The sequence below is a fragment of the Trichomonas vaginalis genome, chromosome V (assembly GCF_026262505.1).
Source record: "Trichomonas vaginalis G3 chromosome V, whole genome shotgun sequence".
Lineage (NCBI taxonomy): Eukaryota > Parabasalia > Trichomonadida > Trichomonadidae > Trichomonas > Trichomonas vaginalis.
Genome location: NC_067207.1, coordinates 12,673,546 through 12,696,452, shown reverse-complemented (window position 1 = coordinate 12,696,452; position 22,907 = coordinate 12,673,546). Strand labels below are relative to the sequence as shown.

The window sequence follows — 22,907 nt, the reverse complement described above, 5'->3', positions numbered from 1 at the left end:
CTCAAATATTTTCTATTGGGAATTTTCTTGTTATCAAAAAATAATTTTAATATTTGTTTATTTCATTACATACAATAAAATTTTAAAAACTCTATTTCTTCACAAGAAACTTTTTTTCCTTCATATGAAGAAACATTTTGTTCTCCATTTGATGCTGAGTCTAAATCTCGATTTTTGAATTTTCTTCTTTCCAAATTTCTTTTTTCCAAATTAGAAGTTTAATTCAAATTTTCAATAGTTTATATATTTTCTCAAACCGTCTTAGATTTTCTCACTTTTTAGGGATTTTCTCTCAAAATATACAAAAATAGTAATACCAATACATGTGTCTAATATACTTTAAAACCATCGTGATAAAATTCAAAAACGAAGAGTTCTTCTCTCCAAATTTTTTTCAAAATCAAAAAAATGAGATAAAAAAGTACGTTTGGAAAATTCATTTTTTGCATTTTAGGAATTTTCTCACTTTTCTTCCAAATTGACATCCTTAGTCCTGATCAAATTTATAAGCTTATAGACAAATGTCAAAATTTTGAATTTCGTAATTTTGTTACTCACATGAACCAGTGTTGAATTTGAAGCTTCTTAATTCTATACTAATATTCTCAGGAACTTTTACTGCATGATTACTAAGTTTGATTTAAAATTTTCAATTTGTTTCATAAATTTTATGATTTTTATCAACGAAAAATGCATTATTTTGATATAAAAGGGTTTCTCTTTCTTTCTTTGTTTTCACTTGTCTCATTTTCCTTACTTTGTCAATTCTCAAATCAAAATATGTTTGTAGAACATGTAAAAGAAACGCATTTTTATTCTAGAATATAGTCTATTTACTGAAGATACTTATCAAGATGTTCATGTAACTTCTGAGAAAATGCATTGAAATCAACACCACCCATAACGTTGCAGAAAGAAACGGATGGGAACTTTTCAATTCCAGCGAATTTGAAGCATGTTGTGACTGTCCACCAGACTTGTTCAGCACCATCTGCATGGAAGCTGTTTAAAGCAGCCTCTGGAGTGCCGAATGTGCCGGACATGATGACATGCTTTCCTGGCTTCTTGTCCTTCTGCATGTTGTAAAGGCCCAAAACGGCATCAAAGTACTGCTTGGCTGGCCATGGAAGGCTCATGTTCCAAACTGGGGTCTGGAAGAAGATGACATCAGCCCAGTTGAACTTCTCGACTTCCTCTTCTGCCTTGTAGCCCTGTGGCATGTGTGTGATCTTGACTTCGTGTCCTTTTGATTGAAGGTACTTGGCAGCTTCTTCAGCAAGGGAGTTGTTGAGTTTGCCATTGCTTGGAACCTGGGCAAAGCCAGCGTCGAAGTACTTTAGCGTTCTTCAAGCTCATGAAGAAAAATGAAGTGATAGTTTTTGATCGCGAGGTATTCAATTCTATAGTTGGCTGGTGATCACTCTATCTACATATATGATAAGGAACAAGTATATTTCGGTGATTGCTTAACCAATTCAAAAAATAAAATTGAGAGCTTTTATCTATTCAAACCGTAATCCGACTGATTTGACTGCAAAAACTTGTTGAAAGAAAAATGTAACAATGGAAAAACATTAAAAACTATGTAACATACAAAGAAATCCATGCGCTAAGTTTTATTGCTGAAAAATTTTTGAAATTGATCCTTACATTGTGGCCTTACTCTTTTAATTAGCCTCATCGTCTTTAAAAACTTAAATAAGATTACTAATATTAGTTGTTTATACTAAAACTTTATCAAGATGAGCATGAAGTTTGGAAACAGCTTCATCAAATTTGAAGCTTGGGTTAAGAACATTGTTAACTGTAACAATTGGGAGCTTTCCAATTCCACAGAAGAAGAAATTCTGGTATAATGTCCACCAAACTTGATCAGCTCCTAATCCTTGATAGGCAGATTTTGGATCTACCATTGTTTCTTCAGTAGCTGCGAATGTAGCAGAAACCTTCTTACCATCCTTCTTGTCCGGATTCATCATGTAAGCGCTAAGGACGGAGTCAATGTATGTTTTGGCTGGACCTGGAAGGCCAAGCCACCATGTTGGTGTTTGGACAATGATAACATCAGCCCAGTTGAATTTGGCAACTTCCTCTTCAACCTTGTATCCCTGTTCCATGTGTGTAATTTTAGTCTCATGGCCCTTTCCTTGGAGGTACTTCTCCATATCATTGGCAAGGGCCTCATTGAGCTTGCCCTTAGCCATTGGAGGCTGATTATATCCTGCATTAAGGATGAGAACCTTAGCGTCCTTTAAACTCATCTTGGAAAGTGATATCACCAATCAAATTCAATTGTTTCAATGTAAAAAATTTTTATTTCGGATTTTACTTTGATTTTCCGTCTTGATACGAATTATTTACAGGAATTGATAATTAATGGAAAAAAAGTGATATCGCTCGTCATGCGAGAAATAGTTGTTTTTTCCTATGTAGAAACCGTGCTGGTACAATAGGTAAACATCATGCTTTCCCTACCGAGGTTAAAAAAAATTTTGGGGCTTGAAAAAATTGAAAAGTGATTTTTTTTCGACTTACCTTACAAAATGCAGTTAGTCGAGAAGGTAATAATACTATCATAAGACGAGCAATGACTCAAATATCATGATTCCTTGAAGAATTTATGATAACATCATTTATTTGTAATGAGAAGAATTTAATAATATGAATATAATCACCAAAAGACTGGAGGAAAATGTGTTTTTCAAAGAGTAGTTTAAAAGATGTATAAATTATCAAGAATTAAGGTATTTGAATAATATCAACAACCGATGTTTTACAGATTCTTCGTGAATCTACTGATTAAAGAGTTTTCACATCGTGTTACACATGAACTTATGAAGGAATTAAATGAATATAATTCTGAATGTAATTGAAATTAGAGAATAGCTGTTTTCTAATGATTTAATAGCTGACATTAAATGATATTACATGGATATTTACTATTTAAAGATCTGAAAAACTGTTTTAAAATCGAAAATTATTTTCAGTATAAATGAAAATTGAATATTACTGTATAAAATGATGATTAATATGATTTATGCATATATCGGATATGTTTCACAAAATATGAACCGTATGATGAAATGTTGATTTTTTGATTCAAAAATATTTTTCAAATTAATATTATTGAGATATGATAAGGTAATATAAATATAGTAAAATTTTTCGTTTTTAAATTATTGAGGGCACTTAAAAAATAAAAATCAAATTTTGCTTGCAGTAATATAACGATCCAAACCATCATGAATAAAAATCTATCGAAAATTTATGAGACCTTCAAAAATTCAATGCTTTGGCTTTTCAATTTCTCTAAAATTTCATTAACGGCGTAAAAAAGTATATCAGCTTATTTGATTTTTAATAGTAATGTGCAGCATTGTAATTAAAAATCTTTTTTCTAATTCAATTATTAATATTAATTATTTATATCTTACATTAATAATAAACAAGAAATTTCATCTTTGGTTGAAATTGATACGCAAGTCTCAAAATTTGTTTAGACTTTTGTTTCATAATTTCAATACAATCCAAATAAAAGTCCTTAATTTTAATGTTTTTATATTTCCTTTTTCTCCATATATGCAAATTATTCTTCCGAAGTTAACTTTTAACTTTTCAAATTTTGAAAACCATACGTTATATACATTTGCATTGTGAATTTTTTTCCTTGATAAAGATGACTCAATTTGCGTATACATTATGTTCCTTTGATATATATTTTGATTATTTTTTGAATTGAATTTTTTATAATTCTAACTGAATTTCTTCTCAATTTATTTGCTCGAACATTTTTTCAATATGCACTGTAACCTTCCAACAATCCATGCTTCTCAGGAAGTTGTTCTTCCCTCACAGATCGGACATTACCAAATCATTAAGAAGATCGGAAAGGGAGGATTTGCTGTTGTAGTTTTGGCATTAGATTTAAAGACACAGCAAAAAGTTGCAATTAAGATTATCCAAAGGAAGCTCATGGATACCAATGAGAATATGAAGTATTTGGAAAGTGAATTGCGCTTGCATTCTGAACTTGATCATCCAAATATTGTAAAAATCTTTGATGTCCTATATGAAGAGGAATTTATCGCCATTATCATGGAGTATTGCAGTAATGGTGATATGTTCGAACACATCCAATGCCACACCATGTTCACATTTACAGAACAGCTTGAAATTGCAAATCAACTTATCGATGCATTGAACTACATGCACAAGAAGGGAATATACCACAGAGACATCAAACCCGAGAATATTCTCTTCGATTCCAACTTCAGACCAAAGATCATTGACTTTGGAATGTCAGTTGAAGAAGATTTTTGCGGACACTCAATTGTCGGAACCCCAATTTACATGGCACCAGAGACATTCACAAACCAGTGCTACGATGTCAAGAAGATCGATATCTGGTCATTAGGAGTCACTTTACACATGCTTTCTGCTTATGCCTATCCATGGAACACTTGTTCTCCAGCCCAATACATCAAGAATGCAAAGCAAGGCTTAGTTGAAGTTATTGTAGCTGCTCCAGGTGTTATGGGCGATTTGATCAAGATGATGCTTGTTCCTGATCCAAAGGAGAGAGCATCATATGAAGAACTCATCGTTTTCCTCAACAACACACGCCAGCACCAGATTTCAAAGCAGAAATGCAACATTCCAAAGATTTCTGCTTCTCAGAAGTTTTCTTTCAAGAAGAAATTAGACATCAGTACTGAAAACTTATTGTTTAGAGCAAGAAAGACAGCCAGAACAAGGATGAGCAAGATCTTGCCTTCCTTGAATAACCAGATATACCTCCATTAATATATTATTGTTTGTATTTTATAAAAAACGTTATACATCGAAACTTTCAAGATTTTAGTTTATTCTTTTGAGAGGTTTTTATATTCAAAAATGAACGATGAAAACAGATATCAGTAAAGAGAAACTCATAAAAATCACTTTTCCTTACTAAGAATATCTATATCATTAGCTGATGCATCTAAATTTGCAATTTTTCAATGGGCGTATTTATCACCTTAACTGATCGTCCATGGATAATTCCATTTGGTTGATGAAACACAACTTATTATATTGTATAGTAGCTATTATATAAAAATAGAGTGTGATTAATCAATTTCTTTCGGTTCTCATCAAATTTTTTGTTGAATATCGTAATTTAAATATAATATTCGTAAAAAGAAAACTATAGATAGTAATGTTTTAAATGAGATATATAGAAATAAAGGGCAATATTCTATTGAATTTTAAATAACAAAGTAAAATCTAAAAAACCTCAAACAATACTTGTATAAAGGAGGATGTCTCCCCAAATGAATTGGAATGGCAGCCAAAGAAGTGCAGACCACATAAATGCGATTCTTGGACCGATCATGTCATCAGAATCGGGTAATTGGTGGAGGGCAATGAGAGATGTTGGACTAACAGACATAAGGACAACACATCTGGACTGTTCTGTAGTAACTTTAAATAATCTGCAAAATCCGATAATTAAAAGTGGTAATATTACGTAATTAACACATAATACAATCGGTATGAAGTTGTGCCATCTCCACATGTTGATTCCTCCAACCATTGCACCAATTCCGAAAATCATTGAACCGCTTACACATTTTGAAAGGTCTGTAATGAAGTTTGTCATCAAATCTGGCATTTTAACACCAATACCAGCCCAAATAAAGCCAAGAATAGTGCAAATTGTGTTTGGATTTACCCAAGCGAAAATAATTGTCTTTTTAAGGGTTGTTGTCTTCTTTTCAGTTGATTCTGGCCTTACATCTTCTGGATCTGGTACAGATGGCTGATCATCTTTGATTTCATTTGGATTTCCATCTTTTGAAATTTCATCAGGTTCTCCTTCAACTCCTTCGACACCATCTTGCTCAGGAAGCTCATCATCTTCATCTGATGGTACTTTTTTGACGGCATCAGAATCTTCTTCCTCTTCTTCTGGTCCATTTAAGACAAACAAAAGTATTTTGAGAATTGGGATGTAAATGAACTCTTCAGCGAGTAGGAACATAATAGCAATTACGTTATATTGTTTCGGATATATAACATCGAGAATTTGATAAATGAAAATTGTGCACTCTTGGAAACAGAAGGATGTTACGTATTGAATGTAGGTTAGAACACGAGATTCAGCCTTTTTAATAAACGCTGCAGCTAAAATAGCGAGATGAATTATTAATTGAGAAATAAAAATTGGGAAAAATGGCTTCCAATTAGCCATTGAATACTTTGTATTGCCTATTAAATTAAACATCATTGCAGCAAAGCAAGAAAGCCTTACCACTTCATATAATGGCCAAATTTCTTGAGGAACAAAGACTTTAAACATTGCAAGTATGAATCCAACGAGAACTATTGTGTAAAGAGCAGCTTGGATTTGGAATAATTCCTTAATTGTAAAAGCCATTCTATAGCGAAATTTCTTAAAAATCGTCACTTTTTAAATTTGAGACTAAACGATGACCCTTTCAAATGATTGAACCCATTTGAAAAATCATTAATGGTTCATGCAAATACATTACTTATTCCATTAAAAGTATACACATATAAGAAAAACTCTTAATCTTTTACCACAATAATTTAGGAGTTCAAAATATATAATGATCTGGTTTTACTATTCACAAAAACAGCATATCACTACATAAGGAATCCAAATATTGCTGTGAACAAGAAGATTAACAATCATGAATCTAGATTGCATTACATAATAGCCGTATTGAATATTTTGAACATGAAAGTATAATGACTTAATCCTAGACATCTAAATAATTAAATCAAAATAAAAACAAAATTTATATTTACAAAAAATAACATTATTCTCTAAATTCTTCCTCCTCATTATTCTCATTATCTAATCTCTGAACCGCTTCGACAATTTGCATGATTTGGGATTCAATAATTCCTTGAAGTTCATCCATATTTTCTGTATCGCGAGCTTCTATATTTCTGAGCCTTTGAGCTTCAGCAACAATTGATTTCTTCAACTCTGATATATTTGCGCGTAGTGCTTGCTCATGCGCCTGTGCGTTTGATGGAGCTTCTCTGAGTTTTTTATCTAAATCAAATTTAAAAACTTTTGTTTCTGTTTTTTGATATGCTTCAAGCTTGTCTATAAGACTTTCTATAGAATCTTGAGCAGCATCAATAGCTTTCTGGTCGCGTTGATACTGTTCAATCTGATCTCTTAATTTATTTAATTCGATTGTAATAATTTTTTCGCCTGTATTTACTGCTTCCTTCTGTTGAAGTAAGCGTTGATGCTCGAGGTAATAAACTTTAAGCTCCTCTTGAAGTTCTTGTGATTGAAGCAAAGAATCTTTAACTCGAAGTTGCTCATATTCTTTATTTGTATTATATAATGTATTTTCTAATGCAATTACATTCTCTCGCAGTTGTTGAATTGTCGATTCTGTTGCAACTACAACAGTTTTATTTTCCGTTTTACTATTTAAAGCTTTACTCATGGCTGATTTTCTATCTCTGATTTCTTGGTTCATTCTCACTGTCTTTGATTTGATTTGACGTGTTTCTAATTCCATTTTTGCGATCTGAAGCTTCATATCATCTATATCTTCTTTCGAAGTCTTGTTACCTGTCGAGGATAGACAACGTCTTGTGAGTCCAGGAAGGTTCTTTTTCTCTCTATTTGTATTAATTGAAGATCTAATCCGAATTGCACTGTTTGGACGCGACATTTTATCTCGACAAATAGTTCGTTATTTGAATTTCTTGCTCAAAATCTTTTATTATACAGCCCATATTCTGAAATCTTTTCCAATAGCCCATATACTATCTTTTTCAATGGTTCAGAAGGAATGGGGGATTAATTTTCATGAAATTTTCAAAATTTCACCTTAAAATCTTATAAGAGAACAATACTGAATTATGAAAATTTATCACGAACAAATTTTGAGCATATTTTCATAATGTAAATTAGCATATTTTGTAAAAGAATTTTGAATATTTTGAAATAGATGAATTTAGATATTTCTATTAAAATGGTATTCATAAATATAGTTTGTATGTATCACAAAGTATAAATCATAGGCTAAACCCTTTAATCGACAATAATTGCGTTCCATTTAATACAAAATTGGACAAGGTCATCAATATTATCCATTTTATTGAGTGTTTTCATGTCAAAGATGGTATACGAAATGGTAACGCTGAGACATTGTATTTCCATGATGGTGTGAAAAAGAGGAATATGTTTTAAAGAATAATTAAATCTTTAATTACTCATATTTAAAATGTTTAAAGAGGTCTATACTCATAGGTATAGTAGTTGGCCTCGTATGGATAAGCATAGTCGTTTTCTTCGTAAATGTATCCGTATTCATTGGCATCGTAGTCCTGCTCTTCTTCGAGGGCATTCTCTTCTTCTTCGATGTAATAGATTGGCTGAACGCCGTTCTCTTCCTCCTCTTCTTCAAAGTACTCAATCTCGTTCAACCATCTGCCGGAAGTTGGACCGTAGTATGCCATTGGGTAAATGTTTTCATCTTCATAGTTCTGCTCATACTCGTAAATTTCTTGATAATTTGTTTCGTATTCGTAGTACTCGTTGGCTTCGACTGGGTCGTCAACGTATTCGATTTCGTTTGTTGTCATTTCCCATGGGTTTTCATACTCATAGGAGTTCTCATCTGGTGAATGGTATTCATAATCGTGGGTGCGCCATGCGTGAGAGAATTCGCTATTGGCTTCATTTGATTCGTATGCGCTTGCAAGTTCAAATGGATTTTCGTACTCGTAAACGAGAGCTAAAATCGAAAAGATCATGAAATCTTAGTAAAATGTGACAAGAAGATATCTTACAAATTTTGAAAGGTTTAAATTTCAATTATGTTGCATTTTTAAATATGAACTTCAAATAAGCAATAATGCAAATTTGAGACTGGCAGATGACAAAATTTGATGAAAAGGTGACTCTTTATCAAAAGTGTTCAGATTTTGGATAAATTCGATTTTTGATGCATAATTGTTATATAACATCTAAATGAACTATTTCAAGAATAAAGATCTGAAAATGATTACTCACTTGAAGGAATTTAATTATTATTTATTACGTGTAATTTATACAACTCTTTAAGGGTGCACACGAGAGGATTATGTAAACTTCAGAATTTAGAACCTTATTTTTAGGCATTATCTTGGCTACCTATTTAGGCTCGAAAAGCAAAAAATATCAAAAAATACAACTTGACTCCATTATGACCCTTTCATGGAGGTAGTTTTTATCCGCTAGTATTTTCCCTTTGAATCTCTTTACAATTCGAAATCAAATTCAAACCTCAGTAGAAGAAAGGAAGAATCGACTTACTACGGTTGTAATACGAATAAATACATATATTTAATTATTTTTTATTTACATAATAATTGTTTGAAGCTCATATTCCATCAAATTTTTAAATAAAAACATTAAAATGTTGAAAATGTTCATATATTTTAATAGGGTTTTGGCACTTTATTGAGGAATTACTACATACATAGTCGAACTGAACTTGATATTTTGAAATTTAAATTATTTATCAAAATTAAAATTTAACTTGAAATTTATAATTATTTAGTCATATTTTGCATAATTCTAAGTAGATTTTGTAAAAAATCAAGAAAGAAAATTTTAACGTGCTTTATTTTTTCTTTTTTATAGTAATACATATTATTATATAATTAACATATTCATAATGTTTCACCCTTTCAAAAATATAATCCTCCTCCTCTCAAATAAACGTACATACGGGTGGCCTCTTTTTTCAAAAAATTAAAATTTGAAATTTTGGGCTCAAATATTAGAGATTTTTTCAACCTTCAACGATATATGTTGTCTATATCAGACCTCCTTTCTTTTTGAAACTTAACATTGTTCCTAAATCTTAGCCGTTAAGGCTGTTCTGAAAATATTTTTTTTTCGAAAAAATTCGAAAAAAATTCTTAAAATTCAAAAATCCCTTAATTCCTGAGGATTTTGGAAAAAAAGTTTATACATGAACATGTGTATATTATATGAAGTATATTGATAAGGTAAAAATCAAATTTTATTGCATATTCATCGAGAAAATAAACTAACGAATCCCTCAAAATTGAGAGGGTAATCCTCCTCTCAAATAAACGTACATACGGGTGCACCCTTAAAATCTTTGAATGGACACGGAAATATTTTTAAAATTATTCTTTTATTGTAGTTAATGTTCAGGAAGATTTGGGTAGCATTTACTGAGACCTACACAGTCGAATGTTGCATACAAAATTTGTTGAGGTTCTAATGGAATCTGATCCCAATCTGAAAATATAATAGATTTGTTCTTAAATGCTGCTGTTGGCTCACTATTAGCATATGATTCAATCATAGCATCAAAACCGGCTTTCAAATGATACTTCATGAATACTGTTCTGTGCACATCATCATAATTGAAGTCAAAATCATAACCGAATACCGATTTAAGATGCTTCATATCGTTTCCAACATCTTTAACAACAAATTTATTTCTGAGGATGAAATCTTTGAGTTCCCTTCTAGGTGCATCACCAACTTGTTGAATTAATATGCATAAATCCGCTGTGCAGAACGTGTAAATTGAAATTGAATCCTGCGATTGAGAATACCACTCGAGATCCATCGTGATAAAAGGACCTAATTCTAATACTTTCAATATTTTCGGGAGCTCTGGACTATCAGAAGTAGTGAGCATCACTGTAGTAAACTCATCCGGAAAGAACTCAACTTTTTTTGCTGTTCCATATTTCCAAACGCCAGTAAGCTCTTCTAAATGTGATAAGATGTTCGAGTCTAATGTATCTAAGTTTGAAATATCAGTGGACTGAGTGCGCATTCCTTGTCGATACATTCACGAAAATGATAAGACACTTCACATCATCTATAATAGTCGAAATAAGACATGCTCACATTTATCTGGGCATTAAATATACTTATGCTTAAGAAAGAAAATTCTTCATAATCCTTTCTTTTTACAGATGATGAAAACATAGAAATAAATATGAAAATATGGAATCACATTCGAACTACACAATAAGCATAGACTTAGAGAAAGCAATCAGTATGCTTTTATCAAGTGGTGTTAAATAATCAATATTATTAATGTAAATTTATATGAAACGCAGTGTTAATACTGACAATATAAGCATTTAGTGAGAAAAAATCAAGATTTGAACTGTGCTTTGATTATAAGGATGTATCTGATATGCTCACATCACAAGAAATAGTAAAAATATAAAATTCGGAACAAAAAGTGACTTTCTTAAAGTTTAAAAATGCCGAAAAGAAAAGGATCTGGTGCGTTTATAGTACCTTTATGTTTTAAGAAAGCATGTGGAATTCGAAGTTTCCACCAATTACTATATGTAATCGGCATTATTTTTACTTTAATAATTTCATTTTATTATCTTATCAGTTCAGAAGCATTTATTGATATCGATCCAAACAAAGATGTAGTCATGATTAATAATTCGGACATTTCTACTTATTTTATTCCAAAATTTAGTGATCCAAATTTCCATTACCCGAATATTCACTCTAATTTAACAAATACATGCATCAATCGATCTGACTATATGAATGATTTAGCTCGTCTTTTTGGTTTTCAAACAAGCTTTTCTTTTAAACGTGATACTTACGTACTTGTATTTGGAGCAAGTTCTGCAGTTGGAAAATATGTAATAAAAGAACTTGTTAAGCGCAAAATAAAGTATATTCCATTCAACAGTGCCGATACTTTTGGTCCATCGAGTATTTTGTATAATTTCTTCCCATTACTGAATATTCAGGGTGCTATTGTTGCAGATACAACTTCTTTTTCACCAGATTCGATTCAATATGCAAAAGATGCTTGTGGTTTTCTTACCTCCTACAGGAAACGCATGATAGTATTAGTAATGCCACCTATTGACAGTATTTCTATCGATAGCTTACGCTGGTATAACTCAAAACTTGTTTACGTTCCGAACATTTTTGATTCATCAACATTTGACCTTACAAATCCACTTTTCAGAGCACAGTTTAACTGCAAATACAAGAATAGAACGGACTACTACAAGGAAGATTTATTCCATATAATTTATCCAGAAGAAGTCGCAAAAGTTTTGATTGAACAATTTTTCGCGGTCGAACCAAGAGATGTTAGCATTGTAGGTAACTCTAACATAAAACTCGAAAACGCCCTTAAATACGCAGTAAGACCTTATCCAGATTGCGATTTAAATGATATCTACTCGGATATTGCCTCTCCGGTCACTTCTTTATCACAAATTGTTGTTGGAAAGCCAAATGTGAATATTGAGAAGCTCATTACTAAGCAATTCGGCAAACCTCTTCAATATAATGCGAAAAAGAATTATATTTCGTTTATTATTGCTGTAAATATAAGTAATAGCGGTGATAAAGCAACATTCACTCAATTCCTTACTGAAATGGCCAATGCTTATAAGGATCATCAGCATGTTGGAGCAGATTTCATTTTAGTTGATATTTCAGAGAAGGAAAACGAGATAAGAGAAGATATTGAACTTGAATTCCAGTATAGATACTTCCTTGAGTACGTAAAATTGATCAGACACCCTTCATCAGCAACAAAAACAATTTATTCAGCCTGGAACATCGGAATAAGACGTGCAAAGGGTGAATTCATTGCTCTTATGACCTTCAAAGACTTTGTGTCCCGCGATTTCTTTGGTTTCATAGATGCTCAGAAATTTGATAAAAGAATTATTTATCGTTCTCGAACATACATGACAAATTCCAACAGAACAATACGCCATGCATTTTCTGGAAATGATATAAGCGATGCACAAAATGTTCGAGATTTCTGCACATCTAAATACGATGGACTTGTTCCGATACTCAATGTAGCATCTAACCATAACCAAGCAGTTGCATGCAACCAAATTAGCTTCTTAATGGCCAGTAGAGAAGTTTGGGATAAAATTGGCGGTCTACCTGAATTTCCAGTGACAGGAGGCTTCGAAATGGGATATATTATTATGTCTAGGTTCTTAAGAATGTTCCCAACCTACTCAACTGTTAATATGAGAGAACCACTCATTAAATTAGTTGATGAAGAGCCATTTGACACAATACCAGGCATTGATTTAGCAAAGATATCTGATGAACTGTGGTGCACAGGAAGAAGTAGCTTTATTGAACAATTTGAGAATGAAAACTGGGGATTCAAAGGTCAAGACATCCCGATTCAAGAGTATACTATTAGAAAGAGAGTTTATTAAGAATTTTCAATCTATTTTTATATAATTTGTTTTTTAATAAAATTTTCGATGATTTTCTATAATATTTATCTTATTTCCTTATCATGTGTTTATGTTTAAATACTTAACATGCATTATATTAATATTTTACTCTCAATACCAAGTAATTCAGGTTGATGTGAAGATCAATTTAATATTTCTTGAAATTTTCAGTTTATGACAAAGATTTGACTTATACATAGTATATATATCATGCTTTAATCGAGATTTCACTTGCAAGATATAGAGATATCTGGAATTTCATAGGATTTTGATGAGGAAATTATAATTATAGAAAATTTCCAGCAAAAATAAAGTTGCATATCGTTATAGATATTGAAGAATGAGTTACGCAACTAAGTATTTCAATCGGACGAAAAAACGTATTTTTTGCAAAAATGGAAGAATCAAACCTTCCTCCATTGAAACCAAACAGCAGAAATAATTCTCAAGAGAGATTTAAAGAGGAAGTTTCACCTATCAATGTAAAAAAGAGAGTTCTCAAGCAATTTATGGACATTCAAAACATGGATAAGCAAATTGAAGCCATCAAGCAACAATTACCATTAAATCTCAATAAGATGCTTCTACAAATTCGTCAAGAAACACAAAGATTGATTGAAACAGAAACTCCAACGATTTCACAAAATGATTTCGAAAATTACAAAGATCTTCTTCAGAATTTTGAAGAAAAGTATATGCTTAAAGCAGATCAAACAATCAGCGATGTTACTTTGCAAATAAAAACAACAGCTAATCAATCATTCGAAAAATCAATAGAGGAATTGAAAAACACAACCGACCCACGCTTAGACATGAAGATTGAATCACTTAGATCCCTATTAAAGCAGCATGAAAAAAGAATCAACAATAAAATTTCATATTTAGAGCATGAAGTTAGTAAACTAGGCATTAAACCAACAGACAGTGGTGCTGTTAATACAATTTCAAGAGTTAAAAGAACCTTGGTTAATAATTCGAATGATTTAAAGATTATTGAGTCAAAGCTCAATGACTTACAAAGAGTTGCCTCTAAAAAAGCACAGTCTTCAACTTCTCCTATTCAAACAAACAATAACATTACAATTGAATCACTTTCTAATTTTATTCCTAAAAAAGTTGTTGATGAACCACCAAACTTAACAGAACCACTAGCCTTACTTCAACAAGTTGTTACAGAGTTCGAAAAAGAGTATTCTGAGAAGTTAGTTTCATTAGATGAGAAATCTGTTTCAATTGAAGAGTCAATTGACGAACTAGATGGAATGATTGATGATTTAACTGCTGCTACTAACGAAATTGAACTTCATACAAAAGAAACAGAGACTCTTTGCAAAGAACTCACCCAATCAATATCAAAAATTTCATCAAAATTAAATGATGACAGCCAAAACTTAGTTATACAGAGAACTGCACTCCAGATACAACAGTTGTCTTCTTCAACGCGAAGTGATATTACTAATCTCTATAACAAGGTGAAAAAGATAGAATTATCACTTCCTCTTTGAATTTATTTCAAAATTTTTTTTTGTTTGTAAAAAATTAAGAAATCTATTTAATGAAGATCTTTTTATTCGATAGCCTTGCATACTTCAGTGAATCTCCTTGAGATATATCATTAAATTGACATAAATACATGAGTAATGATGATTGATGAGAAGAAATAGGTAATGTTATTCATCTCGATAATTTTTGAAGAGAGAATGCATGTTTTATCTAGTTTTTCAGAATCAAATTTCCATGAGATTTTTTATTTGGATACCGAAATTGAAATAGTAAATGCATTGTTTATTTCTATGTTGTGTTTTGGCATTTTCAAGTAAATATGGATTGGACTAAAAAGTGACAATTTCATTTTTTTAAAATATTTGATATTTTTGCAAATGGGGGAACAATTGAATTTCCCTCACAGCCAAAATAATCAAATATCAAACATTAATGATTATGCTCCAGGAATGATACAGTTTATAAATACACCAGAAAAAAATTATTCGTTACATGAGAAATTTCCTCCAATATTAGGCGATATTTATGAGCGAGAGATGCAGAATTCTGGTTTCAACAAATTATATGATCCAAATCAATCAATTTATAATATTCCAATACAAAAACATAAAAACGCAGATGAAAATATTAATCTTACTGCAGACGTGATGCTGAAGTACTTATACGAATGATCTTTATTCTCCACTTCATTGTTTCTGAAAAATACAAATTTATATTATTTTGCCAACTATTAAATCGGTTTTGAATCATTACACTTTTAACACTTACTATCATAGAATGATGGCATATATTTAGAAATCAAAAGTCCGAATATTTGACGAAATTTATTCCAAAATTTACTTTGTATTATTGAACATTCTACTTGTTTGTTGTTTTTATAAATTTATATTAGTTTCTATTACATTAATTTGTTTTATTTCGATCTTTTTTACTTCATTATTGAAAATATTTTTTTGAATATTGACAATGCAAATAATTCATAAATTGAAATCTGAAGTTTGTCTTAATCATGATATTAAATGTAGTTTGTAAGTCTTAAGGAGGTACACCAGTGCCTAAATAGCATATTCATCTAAAATTTCTCTTAGCAGCTTGTGAGATTTTGATTCTGCTCTGTCCATAGATAAGGATTATCTTACTCCCGCCTTGAGATATGATGTATTTCTTTCGAAAAAGTGAATTGAAAAGCATTTTGAAGCAAAAAAAGTTCATTAGTATATAATATAATGCATATATTTAGTAAAATTAATATATATTTCTAGAAAAATTGAAATTGTAATTTCGAAAATTTTGTTTTGAAATTTCTAGAAATTTTTTCATAAAAAAATGAAAAATTTATGGAGGCGTTTAAAGCCCAAATATATCCACCCAAAAGAATACACTGAATTGCGAAGTATCTATAAATACTATATCGATACGTATAATGTGCTGTATCAGTTAAAAACGGAAAATGAAGAAGAATTAAACTCTATTTACAAAATTATCAAAACAGAACTCATTGATTCAAGAGTTTGTTCCCCAACAAGTATTGTCAAAGATATTTTTCGCATCATCACATTCAATAACCGCTTTACAAACTCATATTTGACTCTTGCCAAATTCATTACTGATGATTATCATTTAACACAGATCGACGGTAATGGTTTTCTTCCTGACTTCCTGTTTTATAAAAAATATAGAATTAAATTAAACAACCATATTGATTACAAAAATGATTTAACAAATATCGATATTCATACAGAAAATACCATTTACAATGCAATTATGTATAATGACCTAGAAAGATTCATCTTTTTTACGGAAAGAGAAGGATTTGATAAAGATCAAAAAATTTTAAACAGTTTATATCCATATAATTGTGAATATTCATTACTTGAATTATGTTGTTATCATGGAGCTGTTGATTGTTTCAAGTTATTAAGAACGAAATTTAAATCCGAAATAACTCAAAAATGTTTAGAATTTTCATTTTTAGGAGGAAATGCAGAGATCATGAGTGAATGTTTGAAATATCAAACACCAAATGGAACATGCATGATGTTTGCAATTATCTCACACAACATTGATTTTGTTACGTTCTTGATGAATGAATACAATATAGAGATCGATTTATTCAATTGCGAAATATACAAAAATCTTGAAGCATTTTTAGTTTATTTGGATCAAACTAAAGATGCTAAAAATGCTTATTTTACTCCCCGATATTTAATATTCAATCCTTTTGCAAATACATCCTTTCTCTTGGTGCAAATATCAATGAAAAATATGATCTTGGAAGAACAGCTCTTCATAAAGCAGCAGAAAATAATTGTAAAGAAATAGTCGAATTTCTTATTTCAAAAGGTGCAAATATCAATGAAAAAACTAAATATGGGGAGACAGCTCTTCGTCTTGCAGCGGAAAATAATTATAAAGAAATAGTTGAATTCCTTGTTTCACATGGTGCAAAAATCAATGAAAAAGATATTAATGGAGCAACCGCTCTTCATAAAGCAGCAGAAAAGAATTGTAAAGAAATAGTTGAATTTCTTATTTCACATAGGGCAAAAATTAATGTGAAAGATAATAATGGAATGTCCATTCTTCATTATACAGCATTGAAAAATAGTAAAGAAACAGCCACAATTCTTATTTCACATGGTGCAGATATCAATAAAAAAGATAAATGTGGAGATACTGCTCTTCATTATGCAGCAATTCATAATAAATATGAAATTGCAGAACTTCTTATTTCACATGGTGCAAATATCAATGAAAAAGATAAAGATGGAGATACTGCTCTTCATTATGCCGCATGGTTTAATCGTAAAGAAATTGCAGAACTTCTTATTTCACATGGTGCAAATATCAATGAAAAAGATAATGCAGGGAAAACTGCTCTTTATTATGCCGCATGTGAATATAGTGGAGAAACAGCCGAAATTCTTATTTCACATGGTGCAAATTACAATTAATAAAGTGAATATGGAAAATAATAATGTCCTCTATATTTAATTTTTTCCCAAAAAAAATTGAATTTAAATTTTATGATAGCCCTTTAGAGAATTTTTTGATTGAATCAATTATGAAAATGTGTGATAAACATTTCCTCTTATATCCAAATGAAATGGTAAAATATTTTGTGATAAGGTTTTACTGGTTCTTTCTTATTTTGTTGTTAGGTTATTTGAAATATAAAATTACAACAATAATTTTGTCAATGTAATTACCTTTTCATGTACGCTCAATACTTTTTAATATTTACCGGTCAAGTCCTAATGTTCCTGCATAATATATACACAACGAGATTCAATGTCGACTAAAAAGTCATTCACACCTAACTCAGTTGGTTAGAGTGTCAGACAAGATTAACAAATTTTGATATTATTATGAGTTCTCTGCAACGATATGTAAATTATTTTCATTGCATGCTCATTATCGAAATGAAAATATCTACTCTTCATCATAGATTAGAGATAACTGTTTAACCAATAAATTGGAAAGTGGATTTATTGTTATAACTAGATAAGCTCGATCTTTTTTTTAGTTGTGCTTCACACCGATATAAATGATCGTTTTGAAAAGTGTTTATCCTTTTTTTTCCTTGTCTCGCAGAGGAAATAAATGATAAACAAATGTTTAGAGGAATATAAAGATTTTATTGAAACATACGAAAACTTGTTTCATGTGAAATCAGCTGAAGATATAGAGAGCATTTTAAAATTGGTGAAATCTGTTTTAATTGAGAAATACAAAACACCCCTCTTTCAGATTGTAACAGACTTATATAATGCTATGACAATAAATTTTCGATCTTATCCCACCTATTTCAAAATATTAAATCAAATTTGTAAAGAATACGCGATATCCGGGTTTTATATTCGTTCATTTTGCAATATGCTGCTATTAAAGACAGATTCTTACGGGAAACAGCAAGATAATATTGCAGCATTTATAGAAATTATAAAATTTCCAAAAGAAAATGAAATTCATTATGCAATTATCCATGATGACATTGAATCAGTCAAAACATTCTCAATACAAAAAGATTTATCAGAAATAAAATGTTTATGCCCACTAGAACATATAGAGCATATCAATGCGCTAGAAGCATCTGCTTATTATGGATCACCAAATGTTTTTTTCTTTCTTATTTCACATATTGGTATGAAAATCACTAACAAATGTGCATTTTACTCATTTGTTGGTGGTAATATAGATATTATAAATGAATGTTGTAAGTTCTACACTTTTTATGAAAAGTTCTTGAAAATGGCAATAATATCGCATAACAATAGTTTAGTGGAAAATCTTCTCAGTAAAATTCAATTAAAATTTCACTCAAAATTTTTGTTTGAATTCCGGGATAATCGCAACTTAAAAGCCTTACTACTTTTTGGTCAATTGAATATTAAATTTTTGTATCCTGAAATAGCACAATATCCAGTAACTTTGAATTTTCTTGATCAGCCTAACTTGGTTAATATGTGGGGACTAAATTTGATACAATACTCAACTATGATTAATAACACTAATGTCTCCAAATTTTTAATAAATAAAACAAATGTTCCAGATTTAACTTCACCTGCAATTCAATTTCATGGAAATACTGCGCTCCATTTTGCTGTCGTTAATAATAACTTGGAAATTGCAAATTTGTGCATTTTACATGGAATGAGCGTCGACAAGAAAAATATGAATGGAATTGCTCCACTTCATTTTGCATGTGCTATTAAAAGCATAGAAATGGCTAAGTTACTTATTACTAATGGTGCCGCCCCTAATGTAACAGATAATAACTCGCAAAGCGCTATTTCTTATGCAGCAGAATTCAATTGTAAAGATATTGTTGAATTACTTATTTCTCATGGTGCAAATGTCAATGCAGCTGATTGTTATAAATTCACACCACTTTACATTGCTGCATATAAAAATTATTATGAAATTGTTGAAATCTTGTTATCCCATAATGCAAATGTAAACACTCTAAATAAACATTGGAAAACCCCCATTCATATTGCCGCCAAAAATAATGATCTTAAAATGGTCGAACTTCTTATTGCGCATGGTGCACAAATTAATATTCAAGATCATGATAACAAACTTCCAGTTGATTATGCACAGGAAAATCGCAATCTGAGATTAATAGAACTTCTATCTTTACATTGAAAAGACTCTAAAAACCAGATATGGGGAAATATTAAAAACTTTTTATGTAGGATTAATAAGGAGTTTTCAAGAACGCACTAAATTTCTTTTAGATCATAGCGTGGTTGTCATATTTCACAATACAAACACGCTGTGCTTATTCTTAGTATTGCATTTTAGACAAATGATTTGTATTTAGTAAATTTTTAATTTTTCCCTATTTTTGGGTGTGAAACTGCTCTTCATTGGGCTGCAGAAAATAATAAATTAGCCGCAATGAAATTCCTTATATTACAATGGTTAGATATCAATGCATAAAGACTTATAAATTTGTCTCATTATTGATTCAAATAACAATAATGATAAAAACAAAAAAAATCTCCTCCCGTGTGCCTCGAACACAGGACTTCCAGATTAACAGTCTGACACTCTAACCAACTGAGTTAGGGAGGATTTGACATTTGCATCAAATTTAGTGACCTTGTAAAAATAATTCTTACTTTTTAGAATATCACTTCAAATAAATATTATTAGGAAAAAATCTAATATCCAGAAGAACATTCATGTACATATGCATTTGCTTCCAATCTGCTGGTTAATGGTCTAACTTTAATCCTTTTATTAATATTTTCTCGGAAATATTCTTTCCAATCACAGCCAACATCATATACCCTAATACAAACATGAATATACTGCATAAATTTTAACTAATCAATTATATCTGCAAAAGTGTAAGCTTTGATTGAGAAAGTATTAAGTTTCACTCTCTCAGTAATGAATAAAATCGAAACTAATAGCAATTTCATCTATAATGGACTCTTTGGAAAAGAATCTTTTAAATGGAATTTTATATTTATATAAAATCAAAGTGAATATTACGCAAAGTCCCTTTCCTATGATAAATGAATGTGAAAGATGAAAAATAGAGAATTAATTTGATAGACACAAAACAAATAGAAAGTTTATTTAGACTAGTATGAAAAATATAATTACAAACTATATAGTAGTAGAAGAACCTTCTCCTATTGATACCAACTGTACCCAATCTTCACGGAGAATCATTCGAGAAATGTTCATTCCTGGAATCGGTTTTTCATTGAAGTATTCATGACGCAAAGCATCATGTGCTGTAATTCTATGGTAAGGGTTGTATTCGAGCATCTTTATAAGCAAATCAAATGCTTTCGGATTGACATTTTGAAATAACTTCTGCAGGGAAGTCTTCTGCTTAGGTTTTGTCATCCTATTGTAGTCTGCTAAATGGGCACACCATTCTGGCCGGGCAATGCTCGACTCATTTATTGGTCCCATGATTTCTAAAATTTTTGCAAGTTGATTCTTATTGAAACCAGTTGGATTTTGCTCGTTCTGAGTTTCAGCCTTGAACAAGACATCACCCAACAGCAATTCGGCGAAGATGCAGCCAGCAGACCATAAATCTATAGAAGCATCGTAATGGGAATCACCAAGAAGTAGTTCTGGTGCTCTATACCATACAGTAACTACTCCTGTATTTTTCGGGAAGTTCGTATTATCAATCGCTCGGGCTAAACCGAAATCTATCAATTTAACTATGCCAGGAATCTTCGAATTCTCAGGCATTATGATCAAATTTGGAGGTGTTATGTCGCAGTGAATAATTCCTCTTTGGTGGATATGGTCTAATGCAAGGAGAAGTTGAAATAAGATCGATTTTGTTACCATTTCTGAAACAATCTGCTTTCTCGATAGATAAAATCGAATTAATTTCCTAACATCAAACGCACCGTAATCGTAGACAAATGCTAAAACATGATTATCAGAATCATAAAATACATCTTTGATGGAAGTATGGATAATATGCGGAAAATTTATCTCACTCAGAAGAGTAAGTTCTCGAAGCACGGCCGGGGGTATTAGTTTGTCGTCATTTCCGTTTTTTGTCTGTTTTGATTGTTTAACACTGACGATTTTAGTTGGGTCCCCGATAGCTGAAGCCTTGAAAACTTCGCCGTAAGTTCCGCTTCCAACCTTCTTCAAAAGGGTGTAGTGGTCCTTTAACAAAGGTCGGGGGCCACGCATGTTTTGCGTGTTTTCGCCTTTCTGATATTTTTATTTGAGAGCGCATCGATGAAAAACCCTTCAATTTCAATTGTTGCGACCAATCTCCTCAGAAAAATGGGGTAAACACTTCATGTGGGGTGCATTCTGTTTGATATCGATAATACATTTCATTTTAGGAGCTTTCATGTAATCACTTCACCAAAAATTTTCATTGATTCGACCACTTGTATTTCTCCGTATTTGTGGCATGAAAAATATGTTTTAATATTGTATTGACATTAGAGTGTACTGGCCTGTCATTTTGCTGACCAGTTATCAATGAAAAAATTTAGAGGAAAAGTGAACTGAAGTATATTCTTCTGAAATTAATATATTCGGCTGTATATAGTGTAACAATAATATTTTTATTTTATTTTTTTATCGAAATTATTTCTGCCTAAATGATTGAATCATTTCATAGCAATATGTATTTAGAACATGAAAAATAAAATGGGCGACTCAATTCGTTATTTTGGACTTTTAATCTAATTCGATCAAATCTTTGCATATGAAAAGATCTTTTTCACAAATTTTATTCATGGATACTAGCTGTATTACTTTAGGTATATATGATCTAAGGAATCATCTGTTTTGAACTGAAATTTAAAATTTTATTCATTGACTATAGCGTTAGATCTAATAAAGAATATACAATCGCTCACACTTTCAAATATATGATAAATATGAATAATAAGGTATTTCAAATACCATTTGCTCGCAAAACACTGTTATTTTGGAGAAGTTTAGAGAACAAATTATTCAAATACTGCGATCTTATCAAACAACTCAAAGCTATTGAGCTTTTATCCACATTGATGTCTCAGAATGAATGATGAAAATTTTAAAATTTCTTTTTCAAAGCATATTATGCATATGTTCCAAACAGCATGCAGTAGTTTATATTGAGGGATCAATAATAAAGT

The 22,907-nt window shown here is 30.9% G+C and overlaps 13 protein-coding genes, 1 non-coding gene and 1 pseudogene across 15 annotated transcripts, besides 1 other annotated feature; 7 read left to right on the top strand and 8 right to left on the bottom strand.

Annotated features, from left to right (window-relative positions):
- Positions 1-678: 678 nt before the first annotated feature.
- TVAGG3_0325000 (NADPH-quinone reductase (modulator of drug activity b)) lies at positions 679-1,351 on the bottom strand (the record flags this gene model as incomplete). Its single annotated transcript, XM_001319225.2, has 1 exon — positions 834-1,220. One exon carries the CDS (start codon positions 1,218-1,220, stop codon positions 834-836), a length of 387 nt encoding a protein of 128 aa, XP_001319260.1.
- Positions 1,352-1,678: 327 nt separating this feature from the next.
- Positions 1,679-2,272, bottom strand: TVAGG3_0324990 (flavodoxin-like fold; the record flags this gene model as incomplete). Its single annotated transcript, XM_001319226.1, has 1 exon — positions 1,722-2,261. The coding sequence occupies one exon, from the start codon at positions 2,259-2,261 to the stop codon at positions 1,722-1,724; it is 540 nt and encodes a 179-aa protein (XP_001319261.1).
- Positions 2,273-3,798: 1,526 nt separating this feature from the next.
- On the top strand, positions 3,799-4,803 carry TVAGG3_0324980 (protein serine/threonine kinase protein; the record flags this gene model as incomplete). The annotated part of the gene is made up of 1 exon (XM_001319227.1): positions 3,799-4,803. The coding sequence occupies one exon, from the start codon at positions 3,799-3,801 to the stop codon at positions 4,801-4,803; it is 1,005 nt and encodes a 334-aa protein (XP_001319262.1).
- Positions 4,804-4,877: 74 nt separating this feature from the next.
- TVAGG3_0324970 (auxin efflux carrier component 1B-related family) lies at positions 4,878-6,568 on the bottom strand (the record flags this gene model as incomplete). The annotated part of the gene is made up of 1 exon (XM_001319228.1): positions 5,276-6,418. One exon carries the CDS (start codon positions 6,416-6,418, stop codon positions 5,276-5,278), a length of 1,143 nt encoding a protein of 380 aa, XP_001319263.1.
- Positions 6,569-6,824: 256 nt separating this feature from the next.
- On the bottom strand, positions 6,825-7,706 carry TVAGG3_0324960 (uncharacterized protein; the record flags this gene model as incomplete). Its single annotated transcript, XM_001319229.1, has 1 exon — positions 6,825-7,706. One exon carries the CDS (start codon positions 7,704-7,706, stop codon positions 6,825-6,827), a length of 882 nt encoding a protein of 293 aa, XP_001319264.1.
- A 521-nt stretch (positions 7,707-8,227) lies between these two features.
- On the bottom strand, positions 8,228-8,820 carry TVAGG3_0324950 (uncharacterized protein; the record flags this gene model as incomplete). The annotated part of the gene is made up of 1 exon (XM_001319230.2): positions 8,266-8,793. One exon carries the CDS (start codon positions 8,791-8,793, stop codon positions 8,266-8,268), a length of 528 nt encoding a protein of 175 aa, XP_001319265.1.
- Positions 8,821-9,103: 283 nt separating this feature from the next.
- Positions 9,104-10,142: a mobile genetic element.
- A 54-nt stretch (positions 10,143-10,196) lies between these two features.
- Positions 10,197-10,859, bottom strand: TVAGG3_0324930 (3'-5' exonuclease protein; the record flags this gene model as incomplete). The annotated part of the gene is made up of 1 exon (XM_001319231.1): positions 10,197-10,859. One exon carries the CDS (start codon positions 10,857-10,859, stop codon positions 10,197-10,199), a length of 663 nt encoding a protein of 220 aa, XP_001319266.1.
- A 417-nt stretch (positions 10,860-11,276) lies between these two features.
- TVAGG3_0324920 (nucleotide-diphospho-sugar transferases family) lies at positions 11,277-13,311 on the top strand (the record flags this gene model as incomplete). The annotated part of the gene is made up of 1 exon (XM_001319232.1): positions 11,284-13,251. One exon carries the CDS (start codon positions 11,284-11,286, stop codon positions 13,249-13,251), a length of 1,968 nt encoding a protein of 655 aa, XP_001319267.1.
- Positions 13,312-13,667: 356 nt separating this feature from the next.
- Positions 13,668-14,777, top strand: TVAGG3_0324910 (uncharacterized protein; the record flags this gene model as incomplete). The annotated part of the gene is made up of 1 exon (XM_001319233.1): positions 13,668-14,777. One exon carries the CDS (start codon positions 13,668-13,670, stop codon positions 14,775-14,777), a length of 1,110 nt encoding a protein of 369 aa, XP_001319268.1.
- A 1,324-nt stretch (positions 14,778-16,101) lies between these two features.
- On the top strand, positions 16,102-17,097 carry TVAGG3_0324900 (protein of unknown function (DUF3447); the record flags this gene model as incomplete). The annotated part of the gene is made up of 1 exon (XM_001319234.1): positions 16,102-17,097. One exon carries the CDS (start codon positions 16,102-16,104, stop codon positions 17,095-17,097), a length of 996 nt encoding a protein of 331 aa, XP_001319269.1.
- A 251-nt stretch (positions 17,098-17,348) lies between these two features.
- TVAGG3_0324890 (cyclin-dependent kinase inhibitor 2C-related family) lies at positions 17,349-17,959 on the top strand (the record flags this gene model as incomplete). The annotated part of the gene is made up of 1 exon (XM_001319235.2): positions 17,349-17,729. One exon carries the CDS (start codon positions 17,349-17,351, stop codon positions 17,727-17,729), a length of 381 nt encoding a protein of 126 aa, XP_001319270.1.
- Positions 17,960-18,090: 131 nt separating this feature from the next.
- On the top strand, positions 18,091-18,118 carry TVAGG3_0324880 (annotated as a pseudogene). Its single transcript has one exon. The product of its transcript is annotated as a tRNA-Asn (tRNA).
- A 249-nt stretch (positions 18,119-18,367) lies between these two features.
- TVAGG3_0324870 (cyclin-dependent kinase inhibitor 2C-related family) lies at positions 18,368-20,226 on the top strand (the record flags this gene model as incomplete). The annotated part of the gene is made up of 1 exon (XM_001319236.1): positions 19,273-19,923. The coding sequence occupies one exon, from the start codon at positions 19,273-19,275 to the stop codon at positions 19,921-19,923; it is 651 nt and encodes a 216-aa protein (XP_001319271.1).
- A 55-nt stretch (positions 20,227-20,281) lies between these two features.
- Positions 20,282-20,355, bottom strand: TVAGG3_0324860. Its single transcript has one exon. It is a non-coding gene; the product is annotated as a tRNA-Asn (tRNA).
- A 371-nt stretch (positions 20,356-20,726) lies between these two features.
- TVAGG3_0324850 (RNA polymerase II CTD heptapeptide repeat kinase protein) lies at positions 20,727-22,011 on the bottom strand (the record flags this gene model as incomplete). Its single annotated transcript, XM_001319237.1, has 1 exon — positions 20,899-21,963. The coding sequence occupies one exon, from the start codon at positions 21,961-21,963 to the stop codon at positions 20,899-20,901; it is 1,065 nt and encodes a 354-aa protein (XP_001319272.1).
- Between the last annotated feature and the right edge of the window lie 896 nt (positions 22,012-22,907).